Raw genomic sequence first — 24,158 nt, 5'->3', positions numbered from 1 at the left:
AAGACTAGATTGGGGGGGGAGTTGGTGTTGGGTTGCATGTGGGAATTTATATGCTCATCTCCCGAAAGTGGCAGACACTCAAATGGGCAGACTGGAGAGAAGATATGATACAGATCTTTAGATACTTGAAAGATTTTAATGAGGTATTAACTTTGAACCTTCTCTTTTGGAAAGAAATCAGTAGAACTAGGGTACATGAAATGAAACTCTAGGGGGGGGGCAACGCAGAACCAACATCAGGAAATATTTCTTCACGGAGAGGTTGGTGGATACCTTGATTGCCCTTCTGGAGGAGGTGGTGAAAACGAAAACAGTCAAAGAATTTAAAGGGGAATGGGATAAACACTATGGATCCCTAAAGACTAGAGGATGGAAATAAAGAAAAGGGTGCATAGGGGTAACTTGCTGGTGCAGCAGTTAGTACCCTTAACCAATAAACCTTAATGCTTTGATGCAGGTTGTTTTGGTTTGTGGAGTAAAACTTACTTTAGCAGTTCATGTTGCAGGGGTAGCACAAATTTAAACTGTCTTGTCCAACAGGAATAAGTTGGTCCCCAGAGTATGTGAACTCAAACTGGAAGCCTTCCTGAGCAGAATGTATTATGGGGATCCCCCCACAATTGAATCTGATGGCAAATCACAATTTTCCAAGATTATCAAGATTCAACTGCAAAAAAAAAGAGTTCAGTGATTGCTCGCAGCCTGATATGCCAGGAGCTGGCTTTGTTTTTTGTCTTATCAGCCTAACTCTTGAGGAGTGGGTTAGCTCAGAGGAAAATTCTTCAGCAGTGACTTTCTGCTGGAGTCTCATTAAACTTTAAGGTTTCTTTCAAATCTCTGGCCAGTGGATATCCTGTCTATGCTGACTTTTTTGCAAAAGGGTTTGGGACAAGGGCTTAGCTCTTAATTCCTTAGGGGTCCTAGTTGTAGCTAATTCATGATGCAGACATCAGATTCAGAGAATTCTGTGTTAAGCATATTTGCCCTTCCCTTAGGACTCTGGTGCTCCAATGGAATCTGGATCTGGTTCTTAGAACTCGTGTCCTCCTTTTAGGAAATTTAATTACACATTCTTGAAGGATATTCCTTAACATTGCCTATAGCCAATGCCCAGAGTTACGGACTTAAATTGACAAGTGATCCCTCATAGCATTTCCACTGTTGGTCACTTTTAGCCAGTAATCCAAAGGTGAAGAGTGTGATGCACTTAAACTTAGGATCTGGGGAGACAGTCAAAACCAAGGTCAAATGATGTAGGAAAACATTTTAAATTATAATGAAAGCATTCCACAGTTTCATTATTGCAGTCGCTACTTTAAAGGCAAATTACAGTCCTGTTACAAAAAGAAGTCCGTCCCCTGACACGTCCGTGTTTCGTGGGAGGCTGCATCGGGAGGGACAGGAAAAGTGTTCTTTTTCTATAACTCTTAGGACTGATCGCACAGCATGTAAGAGTGCATCACACTCTCTTCACTTTTGGATTTCCACACTTGTGTGTAGCTGCTTTATCTCCACTTTCCTTTTTGTTACAAAACCACTTTTATCCAGTTCAATCCTTCTTATCCAAGGTCAATTATTGCCTTCAGTAAACAGGCAGTATATTGTCCAATGACCCGTAAACGGCAATGTGATGATGAGGGTGATCTCTCTTGAACCTTCCTCTGGTATTTTAAAGATGGCTAATACCTTCAGCTAACCAATAGACCAGTATACAGTGGACTTCACAGTGTGAGGCTGCTTCAGAATACTCGTCCTGGTAAATCAAGCAGCTGATCCCCTCAGTCTTTGTTGAATGGTCAACAAGTTCTGAGGATGTTTTGTGCTTATTCTATGAGGCCTCGAGCTTCCTTTTAAGCAGTCTGTGGCACCTATACTTGAGGACATCTGCAAGGCTGCCACTGGTCTTTACACTCTCTCATTAATGCAAGCCAAGGGGGAGGTATTGCTTTGGGGCGGGCATTCTCAAAGCAGTTTTGTCTTCTTCCCACCTTGTTGGAGTGGGTTTGGATACATCCCACTAGTCTTGGACTAATGTTTCAGAATAAGGAAGATGAAATTTAGTCTTACCTGTTAATTTCTTTTCCTTGAGTTCTGCTGTACCAGTTCAGAACTCTCTCAGGAAGTCGGGGCCTGCTCTGTTATCCTTGGCAGTAGACCTTGGGTTTGGCAGAAAAATTTTGTTTCATCTTTGAGGAGCACCCAAGACTGCTGCTTCTGTGCTATTTATCTCCTATGGCACTGCTTAGTATGCGCAATGCCGTATAGAGACACATGAGATATTGTATCTGCTGAGCAGAGTTTTTCTAAGCAGGACAAACATAAAGGAGGGTTTCCTTTGTCCCTCCTGTTTATGAAGTCTCTATTCCCTAAAGTTAATTGTGTTTTGGGGTGGTTTTAGGGGGGTATTTTTATGCCATTGCTTTGGCATAAAAATACAGACTATTGCCTGTGTAGCATCAGTCTGTACATCAAATGATGTCCTAAAAAGTGTCTCCATCTGCTAGTAGGCAGAGGTGACTCACTAATCTAGACTGATGTAGCAGGACTCAAGGAAAGGAAATTGACAGGTTAGACTAAATTTTATCTTTCTGTCCAGAATGCCTCTTTGTCAGTGACTGTTATTGAATTCATATACATTTATAATGCTTCAGAAACAAATGCTGGCCATGCGCTATTATACTGTTTTTCTCATTTCTTGATGATAAACAAACTTGAACATAAAAAATATGCCTAAAATGAAAGTGCATCTTATATTCATTTGTCTCGTGCTTGGATCAGAGAGGAGTGAGCAGTCTAGCTGCACACTCTTAAAGGAGTTTCCTTGGGAAATGTAAATGTCGGTGGAAACATGTTTATAGGGGGATGTGATTGTCTAGGGAAGAGAGAGGAAGGGAACTAGGCAAATTTACCATTTAGAAAAGGGATTGCAGAAAAAAAAAACACTTTGATACATACAAGAAAATAACTGAATTGGGAAATGTTTTTGTTGAATTTGGAATGAATATCCTGCTTCACATTCACAGAAGAAAAATAAGAAGTGGAATTTCCTTGAAACGCCAGATTCCATTCTATTTCCATGGGACTGCAAGTCCACTTACATCAGGTGTCCTTCATTTTTTGATAAACTTGTGAGTATGTTGTTTCCTTTGACGTCAACAGACCTGAAAAATTCTGGAAGTATTAACTTATCTTGTTATCTCAACAAAGCCCCATGAGTTAAGTATTCCTTCTCATAAAGACAAACTCCAAATTGACTACAAAATTCTTAAACTTTATTTTATCCTGATCTCATTAAAGAACAAAATACTTGAATCTGAATATGTTCTGGAGTTGATCCTCTTTGTAGGTTTTTGCTCTGCTATGGTATTTAACTAAACTGTTTGAATGGCTTATGCTGACGTAGTTTGTAAATTTACTGACAAAAAAGATGTGAAAAAAAAAAGTCATATCCATAAAAATGTTGGGAGCGACAGAGCCTGTGTCTCCGGTGCTGAGGCTGGGTGAGGCTGCAGGACTGTGTCTTGGAGGATAAAGGGATGAATCTCAGCCTAGCAAGGCCAGCTGTGCACAACAGGCAAGGGTAAAAAAATATAGAAGACAGTAAAAACCTTTTTTTTTTTTTTTTAAAGTTAGCAGTAAGTCTTTCCGAGTCTGTTTGCTGAAATATAAAGGAAAACATAAAAGTAATTTATGTTTAAAGCTGCACTCATCCTTTTACATGAGGGTTGCGGAAACATCATTTGGGCAGCCCAAATGTTACAAAATGTATAGGGGTAGATTTTCAGAGCCCTGCTCGCCTAAATCCGCCCAAAACCGGGCGGATTTAGGCGAGCAGGGCCCTGCGCGCCGGGAAGCCTATTTTACATAGGCCTCCCGGCGCGCGCAGAGCCCCGGGACTCGCGTAAGTCCCGGGGTTCTCGGAGGGGGGCGTGTTGGGGGCGTGTCGGGGGCGGGCCCGGTTGTCGCGGCGTTCCGGGGGCGTGTCGGCAGCGTTTTGGGGGCGGGTACGGGGGCGTGGCTACGGCCCGGGGGCGTGGCCGCGCCCTCCGTACCCGCCCCCAGGTCACGGCCCGGCGCGCAGCAGGCCCGCTGGCGCGCGGGGATTTACGTCTCCCTCCGGGAGGCGTAAATCCCCCGACAAAGGTAAGGGGGGGGTGTAGACAGGGCCGGGTGGGTGGGTTAGGTAGGGGAAGGGAGGGTAAGGTGAGGGGAGGGCAAAGGAAAGTTCCCTCCGAGGCCGCTCCGATTTCGGAGCGGCCTTGGAGGGAACGGGGGGAGGCAGCGCGGCTCGGCGCGCGCAGGCTATACAAAATCGATAGCCTTGCGCGCGCCGATCCAGGATTTTAGGGGTAGATTTTAAAAGAAGCGCGATCAGCCTACTTTTGCTTGCGCATCAGACTCAAGCAAAAGTACGCTGGATTTTAGTAGATACGCGCGGAGCCGCGCGTATCCACTAAAATCCTGGATCGGCGCGCGCAAGGCTATCGATTTTGTATAGCCTGCGCGCGCCGAGCCGCGCTGCCTCCCCCCGTTCCCTCCAAGGCCGCTCCGAAATCGGAGCGGCCTCGGAGGGAACTTTCCTTTGCCCTCCCCTCACCTTACCCTCCCTTCCCCTACCTAACCCACCCACCCGGCCCTGTCTACACCCCCCCCTTACCTTTGTCGGGGGATTTACGCCTCCCGGAGGGAGACGTAAATCCCCGCGCGCCAGCGGGCCTGCTGCGCGCTGGGCTGCGACCTGGGGGCGGGTACGGAGGGCGCGGCCACGCCCCCGGGCCGTAGCCACGCCCCGTACCCGCCCCCAAAACGCTGCCGACACGCCCCCGAAACGCCGCGACGACCGGGCCCGCCCCCCGACACGCCCCCGACTCGCCCCCCTCCGAAAACCTCGGGACGTACGCGAGTCCCGGGGTCTGCGCGCGCCGGTAGGCCTATGTAAAATAGGCTTACCGGCGCGCAGGGCCCTGCTCGCCTAAATCCGCCCGGTTTTGGGCGAGCAGGGCTCTGAAAATCTACCCCTTAGTGGATACGCGCGGCTCCGCGCGTATCTACTAAAATCCAGCGTACTTTTGCTTGAGTCTGATGCGCAAGCAAAAGTAGGCTGATCGCGCTTCTTTTAAAATCTACCCCATAATGTTGACTCTTCTCTGAAAACAGATCCTAAATTGACTGCTGGGTCCCTTTTCACTGATGTATATAATATTTAGAGAGATTTTTATGTGCTGTGGAAAGAAGAGCGGACTTCCTGCACTTAGTAACAAATGTTTTGCCAACTGTCCCCACAGAAGCCTTTGTTTATTACTCTTGTACTCTGGTTTAAAAAAAAAAACAGGAAGAGAATACTGTGCCTTGATCCTGAAGAGCAAAATCTCTTGATCAGGTACTGTCAGAATGTAAACAAAAAAATAAATAAATCTGAGGTTAATAATCAGCCTCAGGAAGTCCAGCTAAGTAAGCCAGATAAACTTATCTGGCTAATTTGTACCAAATATTCAGTGATGCATGTGCATCATTGAAAATACCTGGCTATCCAAACATTAGCCAGATAAATTTTATGTGAGTTATTTTTAAAGTTAATTGACTAATTTAGCTGGATAAAGCTGAATATCTGTTTTCTGACTGTCAACCAGGAAACTTTGTTCCACTCCTGATTGCCCTAAGTTATCCAGCTATAAACTTTGGCCAAATAAGTTAGGGGTGGTGAAACCGGCTGGGTTTTTAAAACCCACAGTTTGTCCAGAACTTAGCCAAGCAAACAGTTTAAATATGGTCCTCATATATCTCCAAATTGGGTTAACTCCAGTGAAGCACTGATATATTAAGTTCAAATTGCAGAATGATATGCAGAGGGCTGATCAGTTGTTGTTAATGCAGTGATGAAACTCTTCAAGTTTTTAACAAAGTTGCCAGACTGAACCTACAATATATTACTAGATTGGTTTAATTTTGGTGACCCCCTGAAGTAGTAAGCCAGACATGTCTGTTTTGCCTTACCCTTTCATCTCTGTGGTGCTTCACTGTTTCAGTCTGAAGATTATGAAGCATCAATTCATTGAACCCTAATGAACGCAATATTGTATCCAGCACTGATCGGCCCTCTGCACCCAGTTATTCAATACAAGGTTTCAGCGGTGTTCCCCAAGCTTGATGTTGGCCTGTTACCTGGTTGTAGAATCCTGTTGCATAGCAAGGATTCCTGTCATGGAAGTCTAAGCCGCCGATGAGCTAAGCGGAGCTTGTAATCTTTTAGTTATATTATTGAGATGCATTGCTATTAAGATTTAAGACTTTTTTTTTTTTTTTTAGGCCAAAGAACCTATTCTTCCACAGGCCATTGAAAATGCCTATGTCTTGCTACATTTGGGAGATTGTGTAACCACAGATCATATATCACCTGCTGGAAGCATTGCAAGAAGTAGTGCGGCTGCTAAGTATCTGAGTAACAAAGGGTAGGAACAGTGTGGCTACTTACATCTACAGCATTCGAAGATGCTTTATATAAGACATTAGGTTTACTGAACAGAAAAGCTGCTTCTGTATCAGTAAGGCAGTTTGGGCCATATGTAATAAGCAGCTTTCTCCTAGATAAAATAAAAAAAGAGAAAATCCTTAGTATATCTGGCCCTTAGATATTCTTTTAGGAAGTGTTCTGATTTTTCTTCCTTCTAATCTCAAAACAAAAGATTACAGATACTCTTACATGTTTTTGATGATGATTCCTTTCCCCCTTTAAAAAAAACAAAAAACAAAAACAAAAAAAAAAACCTTCAGCAGGCTTATTTGGGAACATGATGGGAAACTCCATGTGTCTGGCCTGCCGTATAATAGGTTCACAACTTCTCTTATGACTGGCTTAGCTGAACCTTTACTTAGTGAAAAGTTTTTGGGCACAATGATTAACTACACAAGTCTAGAACAGGAAGTCTGTAATAGTCCTTGTAGGTGTGCATTGATCTGTCCATATAGAATTGTCAGTAATGTAATAACTCTTGCATGTACAAAAGCTAACTCGCTTATTATTAGCTTTCCTGTTGAGCTAACTTTGTAAATAAGCCATCCACTGTAGTAGTCTTTTTGCTGTAGTTTTTCAAAGCCAGTTCCCTTTACGTACCAGGATCAGTCCAGACCTCTGGGTTATGCCTCCCTTCCAGCAGATGGAGTCAGAGAAAAGCTGAAAAGCACCCCCAGATAACTCGGTGTGCCACCTGCAGTCCTGACCCTTTGCAAAATTCTTCATTTGATTGATTAATAAGTGAAGGGGGTATCCTAACCTTAGTACCTTTGACTAGATCAACTTGTAAGTAGTAAAAAAAAAAAAAAAAGGAAGACTGAGATAACTTTGTAATAGCAGGCAAGGCTGGGCTTCTGCTCTTGGCCTTAATACCCAGAGAATATTGACACAGCCCAGTGAGTTGGGGGGGATTTACGGGTTCGAGGAGTTCCACTTGCCCTTGCCCCATCTGGATCCAGCCAGGGCCAGTCTAGAATGGTGGTTGATCCCTGATCACCTACAGCAGGGAATGGATCTAGAGAATTCACAGTGGATGATCGTGACAACGGATGCCAGCCTTTCTGGTTGGGGGGGCAGTCAGTCACGATCGGCACAAGGTCAGTGGACAGCGCAGGAGTCCAAGTGGTCCATAAATCGGTTGGAGATGAGGGCGGTTTGTCTAGCGTTGTGCCATTTTCTCCCGCTAATCCAGCATCGTTCGGTAAGGATCCTATCCGACAATGCGACAACCGTGGCTTACAAAAATCGTCAAGGGGGAACAAAGAGTCGGCCGGTGGCCGCAGAGGCGGACAAGTTGATGGTCTGGGCGGAACACAATCTGCTCCAGTTGGCGGCGTCACACGCAGCCGGAGTGGACAACATCCAGGCAGATTTTCTCAGTCAACAAAGGCTAGATCCCGGCAAATGGGAACTGTCCGAGGAGGCAATGCGGCTCTTGACTCGCCAGTGGGGAGTCCTCTAGCTGGATTTGATGGCAACTCAGCTGAATACGAAAGCTGCTCGTTTCTTCAGTCGCAGAAGGGAGCACGGGTCGGAAGGGGTGGATGCCCTGGTCCTTCTGTGGCCTCATTACGCGCTCCTCTGTATTTCCTCCTTGGCTGTTGGTGGGGAAGGTCTTAAGGCGAATAGAGTCCCACCGGGGGCCGGTTATTCTCGTAGCTCCGGAGTGGCCGCTGAGGCCATGGTTCGCAGACCTGATCAACTTGGTGGTAGACAGTCCCTTGCGTCTCGGTCACCTACCGAATTTACTCCGACAGGGTCCAGTATTTTTCGATCAGGCAACTTGCTTTGTCTAGCGGCTTGGCTTATGACAGTTGAGAAAGAAGGGCTATCTGGATGCGGTGATTACCACTCTACTACGCGCACGAAAGACCTCTACTTCTCTCACCTACGTTCGGGTGTGGAAGGTTTTCGATTCCTGGTGCAGTGGGTTGAAGGTGTCCCCGCACCAGGCCACTATTATGCACGTTCTCGCCTTCTTGCAGGAAGGCTTAAAGAAAGGACTGGTGTATAGCTCGCTCCGGGTTCAGTTAGCGGCATTAGGCTGTTTAAGAGGAAAGGTTGATGGTACATCCATTGCAGGACATCCGGATGTGGCGCATTTTTTTGAAGGGAGCAGTGTGCCTTCGTGGAGTTTAAATTTGGTTCTCCATGGGCTCTGCGGTCCTCCCTTTGAGCCTATCAAAGCGGGCTACATTGAAAGATTTAACACTGAAGGCGGTGTTCCTCGTGGCTATCTGTTCGGCCAGATGAATATCGGAGATTCAAGCGTTGTCCTGCAGAGAACCAGTCTTGCTAATCTCGGACTCTGGGTTTTCGCTTTGGACAGTGCCCTTTCTGCTGAAGGTTGTATCTGCATTTCACATAAATCAGTCAGTTGAGTTACCAGCTTTTCCAGATTTGGATAGGAATTCTCCTCAGGCTCAGGATTTGAGGAGACTGGATGTCCGCAGGATACTTCTGTGGTACTTGGAAGTGACTAATGCTTTTCGATTGTCAGATCATCTTTTTGTCTTATGGAGCAGTCCTACGAAAGGGTGTAAGACTACTATTGCCAGATGGTTGAAGGACACTATTGCTTCGGCATACATATGTCACGGGCGGCAAGTGCCAGATGGTCTTAAGACTCATTCGATCAGATCTCAAGCGGCATCTTGGGCAGAGAGCCAATGTGTTTCGCCACAAGAGATTTGCAGGGCAGCTACTTGGAAATCTTTGCACACGTTTCCTAAGCATTACCGTTTGGACATCCGGGCTCCGGATGTTGATTCTCTTGGCAGCAGTGTGCTTCGAGCGGGACTCTCCGGGTCCCACCCCATTTAGGGCAGCTTGGGTACATCCCAGCGGTCTGGACTGATCCTGGTACGTACAGGGAAAGGAAAATTGTTTTTTACCTGCTAATTTTCGTTCCTGTAGTACCAAGGATCAGTCCAGCCGCCCGCCCAGGGGTATAGTATTCAGGAGAGTCACCTCGGTTGGTTTTGTTTTTTCTCTCTGCAATTTTTAGACGAATCTGAAGATTTTCAAGCAAGCTTATCCATGGAAGCATTTCAGTCCGTACTCTTGTCCTGTACATAGTTTTCACAGGTTATTGTTCAGCTAAATTCTTTTCATCTAGTCATTGGTTGTTTAAATTTACTTCATTCTGCTTTGATATTGATTATACTGAAGGATCGCAGATGGCACACCGGGTTATCTGGGGTGCTTTTCTCTGACTCCATCTGCTGGAAGGGAAGCATAACCCAGCGGTCTGGACTGATCCTTGGTACTACAGGAACGAAAATTAGCAGGTAAGAACCAATTTTCCTTTATAGCTCCAGTTCCATTTCAGCTGCAGTCCAGCAAATTAAGCAGTTTCATACATCAGGTTGTTCAGTATCTAATTAGGGCAAAAATAACAACTTCTAATTTAGTTCAAGCTCTCTTACAGATATTAAGTACCATTTTGTGTTGTTTTCCTAAGCCTTACACCTCGTGAATTCAACTCATATGGTTCTCGAAGGGGTAATGACGCCGTAATGACAAGAGGCACCTTTGCAAATATTAAGCTACTTAATAAATTTATTGGAAGAACCAGTCCTAAAACTATTCATTTCCCTTCAGGACAGATGGTGAGTATGAACATATACTTATTCAGGCATGAGGGGAGGCAGTATATTTACAATCAGGATTAAAACATGCAGTGGTGTCCTTTTTTCTGTTTATAGCTCGATGTGTTTGAAGTAGCAGAGCTGTACCAAAAAGCAGGTATTCCACTGATAATACTAGCAGGAAGGAAGTATGGATCTGGTAGTTCAAGAGACTGGGCTGCAAAAGGACCTTATTTGCTGGTATGTTCTTAATATCAAATATCCTAGAGAGAAATTATTAGCTGTACATGTAAAAATTGTATTTAGTTTTATTTAAAAGTATTTATAGTCCACCAATCCAACAAGTTCTTAGCAGAGTATGATATAATATAAAACAGTACACAATTATTATAAAAAGTACTTGTCATAGTTTCTAATTTTAAAATAAATATGGATATTTTCAGTGTAAATTAAAAAAACAAAACAAAAAAACACATGGCAGACAAAAGTCAAAACCTGGTAGGTCTAGGTCAAATTCTATATGCTTATAACTGTGTTGTTTTGTAGAGAAGACAGGAGTCATGAAGTGTTCATCATTTTGTCTCCAAGAGCAGTTCAAGTTTACAGTTCTTCTTTATAAATCTTTTGTAACATGGAATAAAATGCCACAGCATATGATGTCATTTAGAAGGAGCGGAATCATTACCCTATTTAAACAATTCATGCTCAGGGATCTTTTATCCTAGTATTCATTCATTCATCCATTGTGAACAATACTTTTGAAATCCTCAGTATGGTGGCAAGTCAAAAAAGCAAATAGAATGTTAGGAATTATTTGGAAGGGAATAGAGCATAAAACTGTAAATATGCCTATGTGTAGATCTAGGGTACAACACAACAGCTCGTAAATCATTGTGCAATAAATTTGGAGTGAGGAAAGTCTCACAAAGATGAGAGATTTCTACAATGTTTTCTCGCCCTAGCTTGATGGACTTTCCTCACTCCAAATGACTTCAAATGTTCACTGAGGTGTAATGTGCTGTTCGTACGTCTCACTCTGCATGTAAAACTGGCCCCCAAACCTAAACCACCACCAAAACCTCACCTCTAGTTCTTAGCTGGCCCTCCTATAGTGATTATAAATAGTTGAATACTGTGAAGGCCTTCCCAGAGGCTCGTTCTTGCGCGCTCTCTCTCAGTGCGGAAATGCCCTTCATTTTCATTTAATCCTGCCCAAACCCCTCCCCAGTCGCACCTCTTTGAAAAATTTGCATTCGTGCTACTCGCTACCATAACTATCGCAGGCATTAACTCCATAACGCATTTTGATGAATGACCCTGCTAGTTAATAGGAGATCTATGGTGTGACAGCACCTTGAGTATTGTGTGCAGTTCTGGTCACCCCATCTCAGAGATATAGCAGAACTAGAAAAGATACAAAGAGAGGCAATCAAAAAGATAAAGGGGATGGAATAGCTCTTTTATGAAGAAAGGCTAAACAGGTTAGGGCTCTTCAGCTTGGAGAAGAAATAACTGAGAAGGGGATATGATAGAGGTTTATAAAACCATGAGTGGGATGCAACTGGATACTAGGGAACAGTTAATTACCTTTTCAAATACAAGAACTAGTGGACACTCCATGAAACTAGGCAGCTGATTTAAAACAAATTGAGAAAAGTATTTTTTCACTCAACACACAATTGAGCTGTGGAATTTTGTTCCCAGAGGATGTGGTCAAGGCATCTGGTCTTACTGGGTTTAAATAGAGTTTGGTCAAATTCCTGGAGAAAGTCCATAAACAATTAGGTAGGTGGACTCCAGGAAATCCACTGCTTATTCCTGGGCATGAGCAATAAGGAATTGGACGAACTGTTTGTGATCTGCCAGGTACTTCCTCCCAGATTGGCCACTGTTGGTGACAAGATGTTGGGATCGATGGACCTTTGGTCTGACCCAGCATGGTGCCTCTTATGCTCTTTTGCTTTATTCAGTTTCATTGTAATCCTTTAAATAGTACAGAATCATAGTCCAAAACACAAACACGTTGATAAGACCATAGGTAATATAGTAAGTCCTCAGAAAACTGAAAGAGATCTGGCTTACTGTCTCATTGTGGATTCCATTTAAAGGGAAAGCTCCTATCACAGGCTCTCAACTCAGATTCTTGGTGGGTGGTGTAATTTGTATTGGACTAACATAATCCAAAGATGTACTTATGAACTTTCAAGCCAATAAAAGATGTCTCATCTCATAAAATCCAGTATTGTCAAGGACCAGTACTGTCACTAAAGCTATGTTCTATCAAGAGGTTGGTGATGGGAACCTTCTTTCCCAATATTACTTCAGTTGGCCCTGATTCATATATGAAAAGAGAACAGTGAGTATGCAAATTCATCTCTGTACCAGACAATTTGAAAGTTAACTTTCTCCTTTATTCTTCTGTATGTCACAATAGCTAATTTGTGAATGATGTGCCTGAGGTTTTCCATCCAGTCTTCTCAGGGCGCCCTTTTGTTCTCATCCCTCCCGTCCATCGTGGAGTGGAGGGTAAACACCCACCAGGCATGCAATACTTTGGGCAGCAGGGGTCCTTCCCCATTATGGGGCAGCCCACCTGATTGATCCTGCCAGTAGCATATGCTTGTTTCAAAGATTAAGCTATGCACAAGTACGTACACATGGTCAATACTGTGAAACTGCGAATGTTCAAGTTTCTTAATTCTTTGAAATCCTGTGTTTCACCGCAGATATGGTAGATCTCCTTTGTATTAATGCACTTTTTTGCTGTTCAGTTGAATGGAAGTAAGTTAATTCACATCAGTTACACACAGGCAACCTGGAGAGCTTGTTCCTGAAAAGTGACTTTTCCTGGCATGTAGCCAGATGGACTCAGTACGAATGGGATACTATCCCATTCGTACTGAGTCCATCTGTCTACACTAAGGAAAAGAAGATTACCAGGTAAGTAATCTAAACATTATCACCAGACACGCTTTAAAGCACTATGACCATTCAGGGAAATAGGCATCCATTGATCCACGCCAGTTAAATCCAAAGAGTTTCTCCCTCGACAAGCAGGCATAAATTATCCATAACACATGGGTGATGTCATCTCATGGCGCTGACACAGACCGAACTCTGAGTTCAGTAAATACTTTACTGAGTGTGCACAGGAATTCATGCATTCACACAATGTCTTGTGAGCCCCTCAGTCTTTCTTCATCCAAACTACAGCATGAGCATGTTCCAGTCTCCCTCAAAAATGTTTTCTACTTTCTGGGTCTAGTGCCCTTATCTTCTTCATTTTCTTCTGCTACTGCCTCGATAGCCCTTCAAACAGAACTTTTAAGTTCTTTAAAAAAAAAAAAAAAAAAGGGGGGGGGGGTCATAGAAGCTCAAGGCCAAGAAGCCTGCAGTAAACAATTTCAAGAGCTGCATCTGTAGATACTAAATGGCCATCCTGGGAACACATGGTGTTTATCACTGCTTGGATCCTCCAGCTGCTACAGCTGTGGCTGGACGTGGCAGTATTATGCCTGGAAGATGGAGGCTCTTAAAGTGCCAGCAAGTAAGAGCCCAAAGCTGCAGCATCAGGCCAAGGAATGGAGCCACTCCTCATCTAGGAATTGAGGCACTGTCAAACTTCATGCAAACAGGGCAAGATGTTTCCTCCTCTTGGTGGCCCCCCCCCTCCCCCCCATGGCTCTAACTTCTGTATCCATCTTAAGTCAAGAGTTCAGTCTGGCGCAGAAGCCTGAGGCACTGAGAAGAATACCTAACTGGCATGGGAGACCCCCTTTCAGAGCTGTTCCCTTCGGAACCAAAGAAAAGCTTGGCACCACATTTTCAACTTTACCAGCAGCTTTGAATGAGAATATGTCTGTGATTTTCTGAAGATGTCTATACTCCAGTGGGAGCCCATTTATAATTGTTAGTGAAGAACTTTGTTGCCTCCCTAAGCCCTGAAGACCAAAGAGGGAGATTAGGACCTTTTCTCCAAAATGTAGGAAATATTCCTGCATAGTGGGGCTGTTCCAAGTTACATGCTCATAACATAGTAAATTACATCAGAAAAAGACAGTCTGCCCAGCAAATTGCTCGTAATAAATGCCGCTCCATGCAGATTACCCCTATGCCTTCTGTTAAGGGTAGTATCTGCTGCTGGTATGTACTTCTCCGCAGGAGCTTCCAGCGTTGGGAGTTAGCCCTCACCAGGAGGTGATGGATTCTCCTCCAGGGGAGTCCCTTTATAATTCAGAAGGAGAAGAGGTAGACAGTGTTTACTCTTGACTTCCTCCCAAATGTTTCCCCATTGTAACAGTGGAGGTCTCTGCCTCACTTGCCTTCCTCATCATCAGGTTCATTCTTAGTGCAAAGAGGGCTCCACAGGGATTCCATTTGATACCCTGCTAAACTCGCCTCAGAATACCTCCCCTCTGGAGGATCTCTGCTACTCCAGGTTTTTGGATAAGCTGGTAAGATACTGTCCATTAGTGTTAGGAAAGAAAAGGACTTGGGGATGAATGTCTTAGATCCTTCAGTTCTTTCAACCCCCAGAGGATTCTGCAGCTATCCCTGTTGACAGTTCCTCCAGGACCTTTAGATGAGAATATGACACCTGGATCTGAATACAGGCCGCCAGGATTTGGGGTAGTCCAATTGCTGTAACATTCCATGGTGGTGGAACATGTTAAGCGCACACATGATAACTCTAACACGTCTTCTAGAAAAGACCCAAAGGCATTAGATGAATTGGGGAAAAAAGGTCTTATAGTGTTCCACGTTGAATGCCCAAATTGCAGCTCATCAGTTCCAGTATTTGCACGAATGTGTCTAGAAGACAGAACAGGCAGACTTCTATCAGATAGTGGAAGATGTGGAGGAATATGAGAAGCATCTCCATTCTGTATATAAAATTTTTGATAATACAGCCAGGATTGTTTCTATAGGACCCTGAAGGCTTGTGTGGTTGTGAGTTAGTGACCTCCAAGAAGATGAGCATGACTGTCTTCCGGTTGCATTCTGTACAAGAGACAACTTGTTTTACAAGATTCAAAAGACGGTGGCTCTGATTGAGGAGCACCAATCCACACTTCAGTCATTATCAGCTGCAGCAGAGCACTAGCTGGTTCCTGCACAATTGCCAGTATCTCTTTACAAGCACCCATTCTTCCAAAGATGTCCCTTTCACTCTTTTCAGCATCAAGCTCCACCCACTCCACAGCTTCTTGCTCAAAGTCAGCAGAAGGAAAGACATCAATCCAAGGTTCAGCAACAAATGCAGTCAGTCAGGCACTCGTTTTTGATGACTGAGACCTGTCTCCTCACACCCTCCAGTGGGAAGAAGGTTTTAGTCCTTCTGGAATGGCTCTGGATCACAAAGGATCAGTGAGTCCTGAAAATTGTGGAATCTGGCTGCTGCTTACACTTTTTTTTTTTTTTTTGCCCTCTTCCAACCCAGTGGATTTCTATCTTCAACTCTGCAGTTGAAAGTGGCATTTCTCCTCCAACAGAAGTTGGTTGATCCTGTCCACTCACAGGAGTGTGACCAGGGCTTCTATTCCCAGTATTTCCTAATCCCCAGGAAGTCAGATTGGACTTTGAAGACTGAACAAATTGCTGATTTGGGAAAGGGACAACATGAGCTCCTTCCAAAGGATTCTCCCTTTCATTCAGCAGTGGGATTGGATGTATGCACTGGATCTGAAAGACACTTATGCACACACTCCCATTCATCCACCCCATCAAAAATTCTTAGGTTCATGATGATGAATCATTACTGTCATTACAAGGAGCTCTTTTTGGCTTCTTCTGGTCCCCAAGGGTGTTCTCAAAATCCCTTAGAGTAGTGGTGGTACAGCTTTGTCAGCAGGGAGTTTGCATTTTCTCATACTGTACATCTGTCAGGAATTCTGGAGTCCCTCAAATTCCATATGATTTCTTCACTCCTTGGGCTTCCTGGTCAACTTTGCCAAGTCAAACCTGGTTTTGGCTCAAAGCATTCAGTTCATAGGAGCTTGGATAAACTCATTTCAGGAAAAAGCATTTTTCCCTGTCAAGAGAGCCACAATGCTGATGGCCCTAATAAGGACTTTCCTTTAGCAGGACTAAGCATTAACCAGGTTAACCTGATCTTTCTCAGACACATGGCAGCTGCAGTGCACATGCTTTCTCTGTCTCGTCTGCATATGTGGGTCTGCCAGTGGGATCATCTGTATCGACCATTATCCCACCAAATTTCTTTGACCTCCAAGAGGGAGAGTATCCCTTCAGTGGTAAATGAATCTGGGCCTTTCTCAGAGTCCCATGTTATGAAGTGATTTATTCTACTGACACATCCACAAGGGGTGAGGGGGCACGTCAGTGCAACATAAAACCAAATGTTACAGTCCCCAACAGAGAGGCATCTGCAAATCAACCACCTGGAGCTACTAGTCATCTGCTGTGCTCTAAAGGCTTTCGCTCACCTTCTGTCAGGAAAGAAAATCTTGATCCAGATGAACAACGAAGTGACCATGTTGTACATAAACAAGCAGGGTGGTACAGGTTCTTATGCCCTTTGATAGGAGACCATCCGAATCTCGTTGTGGGCAGGACATCACAACGCCTATCTCCAGGCAACCTATCTTCTGGAAATCCAGAATGACCACCTCAGCAAAGTGTTACAATGATACAAAAGTTGAAGCTCTGCTTCATGCATTCAAGAAACTACAGATCAGCTCCTGACACTTTTACGCTAAACTGGAACATCAGGCTTCTCTGTGTACCTACCAATTTTCTAATCAATAGGACTGTCCAGAAGGTTCTTCAGAACAGGATGAGGCTAATCCTTGTAGCACCAGCCTGGCCACGACATCTGGTATCCATATCACAGCTGTCAATTTAGTCTCCATTTCCATTGGGAATATCTTTGACTCTCATCATGCAGGAGGGTGCCATTTGAATCTACTATTGCTGGCTTTCATGGCATGGATGTTGAATGGACAGTAGTCTCCTTGCTCCTTCTCAGGGAGATGGAGGATCTACTGATTTCTGCCAGAAATCTTCAACCAGAAGATCCTATGACTTCAAATGAAAGACATTCTGAATGTGGTGCATGACCAGTAAGCTGGATTCTTTTTCATGCAGCCCGAGGGACTTCAGCATCTATTCTTCCTCGCCTCCTCGGACCTTAACACCTCTTCACTTAAAGTTCATTGTGGCTTCATTGTGGTATATCATCAGCAGGTGGGAGGAGCTCTGGACTCTCTATCCTTTAGTATCAAAGTTTATAAAATGACTGTGGCATTCCAGACCTCTAGTCAGTAAATCTCCAGTGTATTGGGACCTCAACTTAGTCCTAACTCAACTCATGAAACCTTTCAAATCTCTCAAGTTGATAGACTTGAAGTTTGTCACCTGGAAAGTGTTTCTTGTGACCTCACTTCAGCACAGAGGGTAAGTAAACTACAGGTTCTGGCTTCATATTCATCATACCTTCAGTTTGGTTCTCTGAACTTGCTCCAAATGCGTTGCACATTAATCAAGCTATTGTGCTATCTATGTTCTTACTGAGTCCACATGGACACAAAGGAAAATAGTCTGGCCCAGTATGGCAATTTTTTATGTTCTTACAATCAAAAAAGAACTCTGCCTCACGATCAAGCTTCTCAGCTATTTATGTACTTTGATCCCAATAGATTAGGAAGGTCTACTGCCAAATTAACTGTCCAATTGGATAGAGGTGTCTGTATAATGCAGTGTTTTGCACTTGCTGGTTTACTAGTTACAGCCTGTCAAGGCTTAGCAAGTCAATACTGTGGCCACTTCCATTGAAAACATCAGCAAAGTTGCTGCTTGGTCATCTGGTTACACCTTCACATCCCATTATTGTCTGGATAGCATGTCTAGGAGACAGTAACTTTGGACAAGCAGTTTTACACAGCCTGTTCAGTTTCCACTGGTGGGGTCTGAGTTGCCTGTTAATTGCTTCACAGTGTAACCCTCAACTTGGGACTCCCCATGTGTTATGGCTGATACATGCCTGCTTGTCAACAGAGAAAGCAAGTTTGCTTACCTGTAAACAAGGTTCTCTAAAGACAGTAGAATGAATTAGCCATACTTAATATCAACCTTTCTTCTGGCAAGAAAACTACTTCACTAAAGAGTGCGAGGGGCTCATAAGTTAGTGTGGGCATGCGGGAACTCCCACACATGCTCAGTAAAGTCTGCTAAACTCTGAAAGATGGATCTGTCAGCACTTTCAGAGGATGTCACCCCTGCAAAATGGGATAATTCATCCTGCTGTTTACAGAGAACCCTATTTAAAGGTAAGTACATTTGCTTTCCATGAGATACTTCATTTGTTATAAACTAGCAGTGGATGAAACCAGAAATAACAAAATTACATTTTTTTGTTATAGGGCGTCAAAGCTGTTATAGCTGAAAGTTATGAGAAGATTCATAAAGTTCAATTGGTGGAAATTGGTATAGCTCCACTTCAGTTTCTTCCTGGAGAAAATGCGGAAACGCTGGGCCTCACTGGCAAGGAGCAGTTTTCTATAGCTTTTCCTCAGGAGCTGACACCTAGAATAACATTGGAAATAAAGGTATCTTTAGTTTATGCCTGTTACATGGAAACTTGTCCTCCATGGCCAGAGAAGAGGCTAACAAATTTCCATCTGCCCAGGGGGGTCAGGAGGTCTGAGGTTACATAACAGCACTCTTGAAGTGCATACATATAGGTTTCTGGAGAGGGAGGGAGCTGCAGCCTGTGACCCCTGTCCAAAAGATTGTCACTGCAATAGCTAAAAATCCAAGGGGCGGGGAAGCCAGAGTAGTTGTGAATGAAGGCTCATGGCACAGTTATCATACTAGAGACCAATTCTAATTGAATCGGAAGCCCAAAGGAGAAAAAGAAATTGGTCCAAAAATGTATTTTTCGCTAAACCTAGGCTTTAAATTGCTTTACCTCATGAATTGCATATGTTTTTGTTCATATTACATTTGCTCAGTTTAATAATCAAATTACAACGCTACTAGTATCGGCCATCTTAGATGTAAGCTATCTCAAACAAACTTTAGCTGTGACGTCTCCTGCATTAATCCTCAGATGTATGAAAAGTTTCTAATTTTAGAATGTTTCCTTCTGATCACTGTTGGTGAGGGAAGAGCACATACACAGCTTTAGTTTTCTTCTTTTATTTTGGTGCTATAGTAAGAATGTAGCCGAATAACTTGTCCTGGACTATTCAGTGAGATAAACATCCCACCAAATATGCCCAGCTTTTTTAATGTTTGCTTCTCGTGTGTCCGCCCCCCCCCCCCCCCCCCCGTCCCCCCCTCCCCCCCTTTAATTTTTGGTCGGTCTTCATCAAGATTGCAGTAGCGTCCTACCGAGATCCGGGCCCAGCATGTCTAATATGGGGGGGATAGTAGGGAAAGGGTTGAGGTGTCCTGAATTTGGTTGAGGGAGACACGAGAAGCAAACATTTTAGAAAGCTGGGAAGTGGGAGCAGGTGGGTGGAATGGGGGAATACATCATAAGGACTCGCGGCCCAGATATTTCTTAAAAGATATAAAACTGGAACGCTTTGGGTAGGGGTGAGCAAGTTCGGCCTAGCAGGGCCTTTGGAGTTTGAGGGGGAGGCAGGGACAAGTTTAGGCCTGCCATTTGTGTGTTATTTTTGCCATAGAAATGCTACTTAACAGGCTATATTCTTTTAAATATAGTTAAATATAGCCTGTTAAGTGTAATGTTATTCGGCCACACAAGGCCAGATAACTTAGCCAGTTTTAGTTGAAAATCAGCTGAGTTAGCCAGATAACTTTGTCATGTGCCAGAATGCCCCTTTTTAACTGACAATTATAGCTGGAAAATGACTTCTCCGGCTGTGATTTAGTCGCATAAGTGGCTGAATATGCCTATTGTGCCATTTAGACAACCAGAATATTATTTATTCCAATTTGATTGCTTAGTTGCCAAATCATGGGATGCTTACAGTGACTTCCAATAGGAACAAAAATGCAAAGTATTGCAAATATGGTCAATAAATATCAAACATAACTGACTTAATGTGGTAGCATTGCAATAAATGGTTTGTAATTGATATCTGTCATGGGAGATTAACTTGAAAATCTTTAGTTTTTATCTATGCCCCCTTTCTCTGACTGAAAAAGCAAAAAAAAAACTGCTACAGAAAAGTTTAACCACTATCAATGTTTTGTTTTATTCAGGTGAGCACTGGCAAAGTATTCAGCGTGATTGCTTTGTTTGAAACTGACGTGGAAATTACTTTGTACAAACATGGTGGGATATTAAACTATGTTGCCCGAAGATTTTTATAGTATCAGCTGAACTATGGTCTTGGTACCGGCCAATCTGTGAATGCCTTGTGAACCCTAAAATGCTTAACATTGAACCACAGTGCCAGTGAGCTGGAAGATCCATTTGTTCAAGGACATGAGAGTAAGAATGGCAGCAATGGGATCCTTAATGATTTTTCCCCGATTCTAGATTGGTGCTATTAACATGGCTAACATCCACATTTACAGTCTGTTTGAACAAATGAAAAGGAAGTTAACATATCAGACTGGTCTGTAAATAATTTCATTGAATATAATACACTATTCTGATCAAGATTGTCAGAAGATCCTTCCTGCAGTTGTTTGGTTTTGCATCTATGAGGCTGTTTACCACTGTTTGGTTGATTTATGGGGTGCCAGGTTTTTGTTTTTTTTTTAAACCATCTGAGATGAGACCAGTGGAAGTAAAGGTAAGAATCTAATTTTCAGGCTTGTACTCTGTGTATCCTGATCCAGTTGGTGTTGTCAAGGTATGCCTTTGCCATTTCCAGTAGCAACAGTTTGAGCTGTTCATTATAATGTGCTAACTAAAGTGCCGAGTAACAAAAAGGACATCATGTGTTTTGTATCAACCAGCACCATCATACTCGTACTATTTTTAAATTATGCTAAATATATTCCATCTCAATATCTAAAACTTACGAGGGGAGAGGTGCAAATATAACTTTAATCAAGATATTTTCCTCTCAACTTCAAATCCATTATTATTTGTGTTCATTTACTAAAACTAAGTCCCAGAGTTTTAATTGAGGATGTTTATTAAGTGATTGTATATGTTCTTCCCCTCCCCCCCCCCCCCCCCCCCCCCCCCCCCCCCCCCCAAACCTTGGTTTTCTGTCACATCTTCCCTCCCCATAGTCTCCCAAACCCTGTCATGAACTCGGTCATATGCTTAATTTTCATGTGCATAGATGATAAAATGTAACACAAAACATATGGGGCTTCACTTACTTTTTATCCTCCCATGATCTCTTTCTATGTCCATTTACTCTGATTAGTGGCTTACAGCTTGTCCACTAATGCAGGGGTGAGCAAACCTTTAGAGCTGTGACCACCCCCTTCCATTCATGTAATTGGCTGGGGCCTCCCAAGATGGATTACTCTCTAAATAAATCTTAACACACACATACATAGATGAAGAATATTCACCAGGCAGCTACATTTTCTTTTCAATCTGCTGAAAAGAATAATTCTCTCTCTCACCTGTACCCAGAGAAACAGATACCTCATACACAGACGCAAACCCGGCACACTGAGGCTGACGAAGCGCGAAAGACACCCAGACAAACACAAACATAGTTACCCCAAACCTAGAGACAGAAACATAGCACCCCCAGACAGAGAGAGGCACGCACATAACAGACCCAGGCAGACCCATCCAGACACACGCACCACAATAGTAAGGGCTGGAAACATTGGTTTTAAAAATTCAGGTGCCAGCCAACATTTTTTAAGAGCTGAGAAAAAGTCCGTCCTACCCTGCCCAACTTTATTTTTGCTGCTTTAATATTTAATTATTCTTAGTTTGCTCATTTTTATTTTCTCATGTTTGTTTTGTTTGTTTTTATTCTTCCCCACCTCATTCTTTCCCCGTCGTCTCCTCATTCTCTCTGGCCTCTTTGCCCATTCCCCTCCCCTACCTCACCGCTTGCTTTTCCCCTGGCAAGCAACAGCTGTGATCTCTGACCCTAGTTAGGGGCCCAGCAATAGCTGGAATTCCTCCCGGACTGAGGTCTGAGTGTGGCAGATGATCTGGGTTGTGGAACACTGCTCCTGTGTCCAGTGCTACCCGCCATACCAGAAGCAGCTTCTCTCCCTGGCCCACTTAAAGAGAAACATGGCTAAGCCATGGCATCTCACAACCTTCTGGCAGCTCGCTCCCTCCTGAGCTTGCAGTGTCTCCACATCACTGAGACTCGACAGCATAGCCATTTTTTCTTCCTTGATTGGGCAACCAGTGGGGCCCCCTCAGGATTCTTCAAGCTCCCCCAGTTTGCTCACTCCTGCCATTAGCGTGCGCCATGTATAAAGACATTCTCCAAGACATACATCAGTAGCGAAGGTAGTGATAACATAATGCAAGGTCTTTTCACTGCCTTGTATTTTTTAAGTCACTTGTGTGCTACCCATCCCTGTGAGACTGAGAGCAGGTTTCAGGTCTGTCAGGTAATGTTACTTTGCAGCTGGTGAGCAGTATTTATTCTTCCCTGGATGTGGACTGTGATTGCTATTTTCAAGACCACTCCTAGCCTGACTGGCACAAAGAGCAGGTTCCTGAGGCAAGAATTGAAATCCTGACTTCCCTTCACCATTCTAGTATGGGGACGTGCCATATGTCAGGGGTGGGCCAACTCTGTCCTTGAGATCCACACCCAGGCCAGGTTTTCAGGATATCCACATGAATATGCATGAGAGAGATTTGTACACAATGCCTCCATGGTTTGCAAATCTCTCTCATGCATATTCATTGCAGATATCCTGCACACCTCGCCTGTTTGTGGCTCTCGAGGACTGGAGTTGCCATATGTAGTTGTACATGATATTGTTAGAAAATGCAGTAGTAGTCAATAATCCTGGGTATGTGACAGCAGAGATCCTTAGGTGGTGAAGCATGGTATCAGCATGGCTGCAACTCACAGTACGAAGAGTTTTCTGGACAATCTTCAATTAATGTTTTAACAATTGTAATTTACATTACTGTTAATTTATAGAAAGCAAAATATAAGATGTACTTGTCATACTGCTGCCTGACATGTTTTCCTTTTGTTTAAGTAAAACTGAATAAACAAAAAAAATCTTATTTGAAGAATGGTGCTTCTTTTTCAATCCAGATTGATTAGTTAACTGAATATTTGGCCACCTTTTTAGCTGAAAGGCAGGAAATAGAACAGATATTGCTAACATTGGTTCTTTAATGGTGACGGCATTACTGGTTGGGATTAGGAAACATGAAACATTTAATTTAAATCCCTGATCCTCTGGCAAAGCTGAATTGGGATTACTGCAGAAGCGAGCTCAGAAAAGGAAGGATTTGCTAGCTCTGCTCTGCTGGAAAACATTTACTGGTTTAAGAAGGGAAACTCCTCCAGAGCAGACCCTGGCCTGTCAGCTACAGTAGCTGATTGTAGGATTTGAATTATGCCCATAGTTTTCTGATAAATCTTGCAACATTTATATGGAATTGTGTGGCCAAACTAAGTTTTTTGTGTTTTGTTGTTTTTGGTTTGGTTTTTTTATTGGGAGTGCAGTTCTGCAACATACCTGCAGTAAAAAATGTAACTATATATTGCCAACTAACCAGTAAAAATACATAAAGAAAATATTTCACGTGGAAGGGATTTTCTTATACTAATTTCATATTGAAAATCAGGTCATAACGGTTGCTTATTTTTGTATGTAATATCAAAACTCATTGTTTCATTGGCGCGGTCTTTAAATGCAATCACTGTTTGGTGGTGGAGGAAGGTTACGAATGTACATATTAGGCAATTCCCTGTACGTACCAGGATCAGTCCAGACGGTGGGTTATGTCCCCCGTCCAGCAGATGGAGTCAGAACAGAGCTCGAGAGTGTCACCTCATATGCTAGCGCACCCTCTGCTGGAGCTCAGTATCTTTCTGACTCCAGCAGATGTGAGTTGGGGAAATCAGGCTTTCCCAGAGTGACAGGTTTTTGACTTTCTTTTTGCTCTCCTTTGAGTTCTTCCTGTCATTTTTCCTCTTTTAACAAGTTTG

General features: G+C 43.5%; 1 protein-coding gene across 1 annotated transcript in view; it reads left to right on the top strand.

Annotated features, from left to right (window-relative positions):
* IREB2 (iron responsive element binding protein 2) overlaps positions 1-23,224 on the top strand; it is a 110,336-nt gene extending 87,112 nt beyond the window's left edge. Inside the window, exons 18-23 of the mRNA XM_029574493.1 lie at positions 3,024-3,128; positions 6,307-6,449; positions 9,975-10,122; positions 10,219-10,341; positions 18,483-18,668; positions 20,296-23,224. Coding sequence (XP_029430353.1) covers positions 3,024-3,128; positions 6,307-6,449; positions 9,975-10,122; positions 10,219-10,341; positions 18,483-18,668; positions 20,296-20,406 — 816 coding nt within the window. The 3' untranslated portion in view covers positions 20,407-23,224. The remainder of the gene's footprint in view (positions 1-3,023; positions 3,129-6,306; positions 6,450-9,974; positions 10,123-10,218; positions 10,342-18,482; positions 18,669-20,295) is intronic.
* Positions 23,225-24,158: the final 934 nt, after the last annotated feature.

Source organism: Rhinatrema bivittatum, chromosome 13 (genome assembly GCF_901001135.1).
Source record: "Rhinatrema bivittatum chromosome 13, aRhiBiv1.1, whole genome shotgun sequence".
Classification (NCBI taxonomy): domain Eukaryota; kingdom Metazoa; phylum Chordata; class Amphibia; order Gymnophiona; family Rhinatrematidae; genus Rhinatrema; species Rhinatrema bivittatum.
The sequence above is the reverse complement of the archived record's forward strand: the minus strand, read 5'-3'. Positions and strand labels throughout refer to the sequence as shown.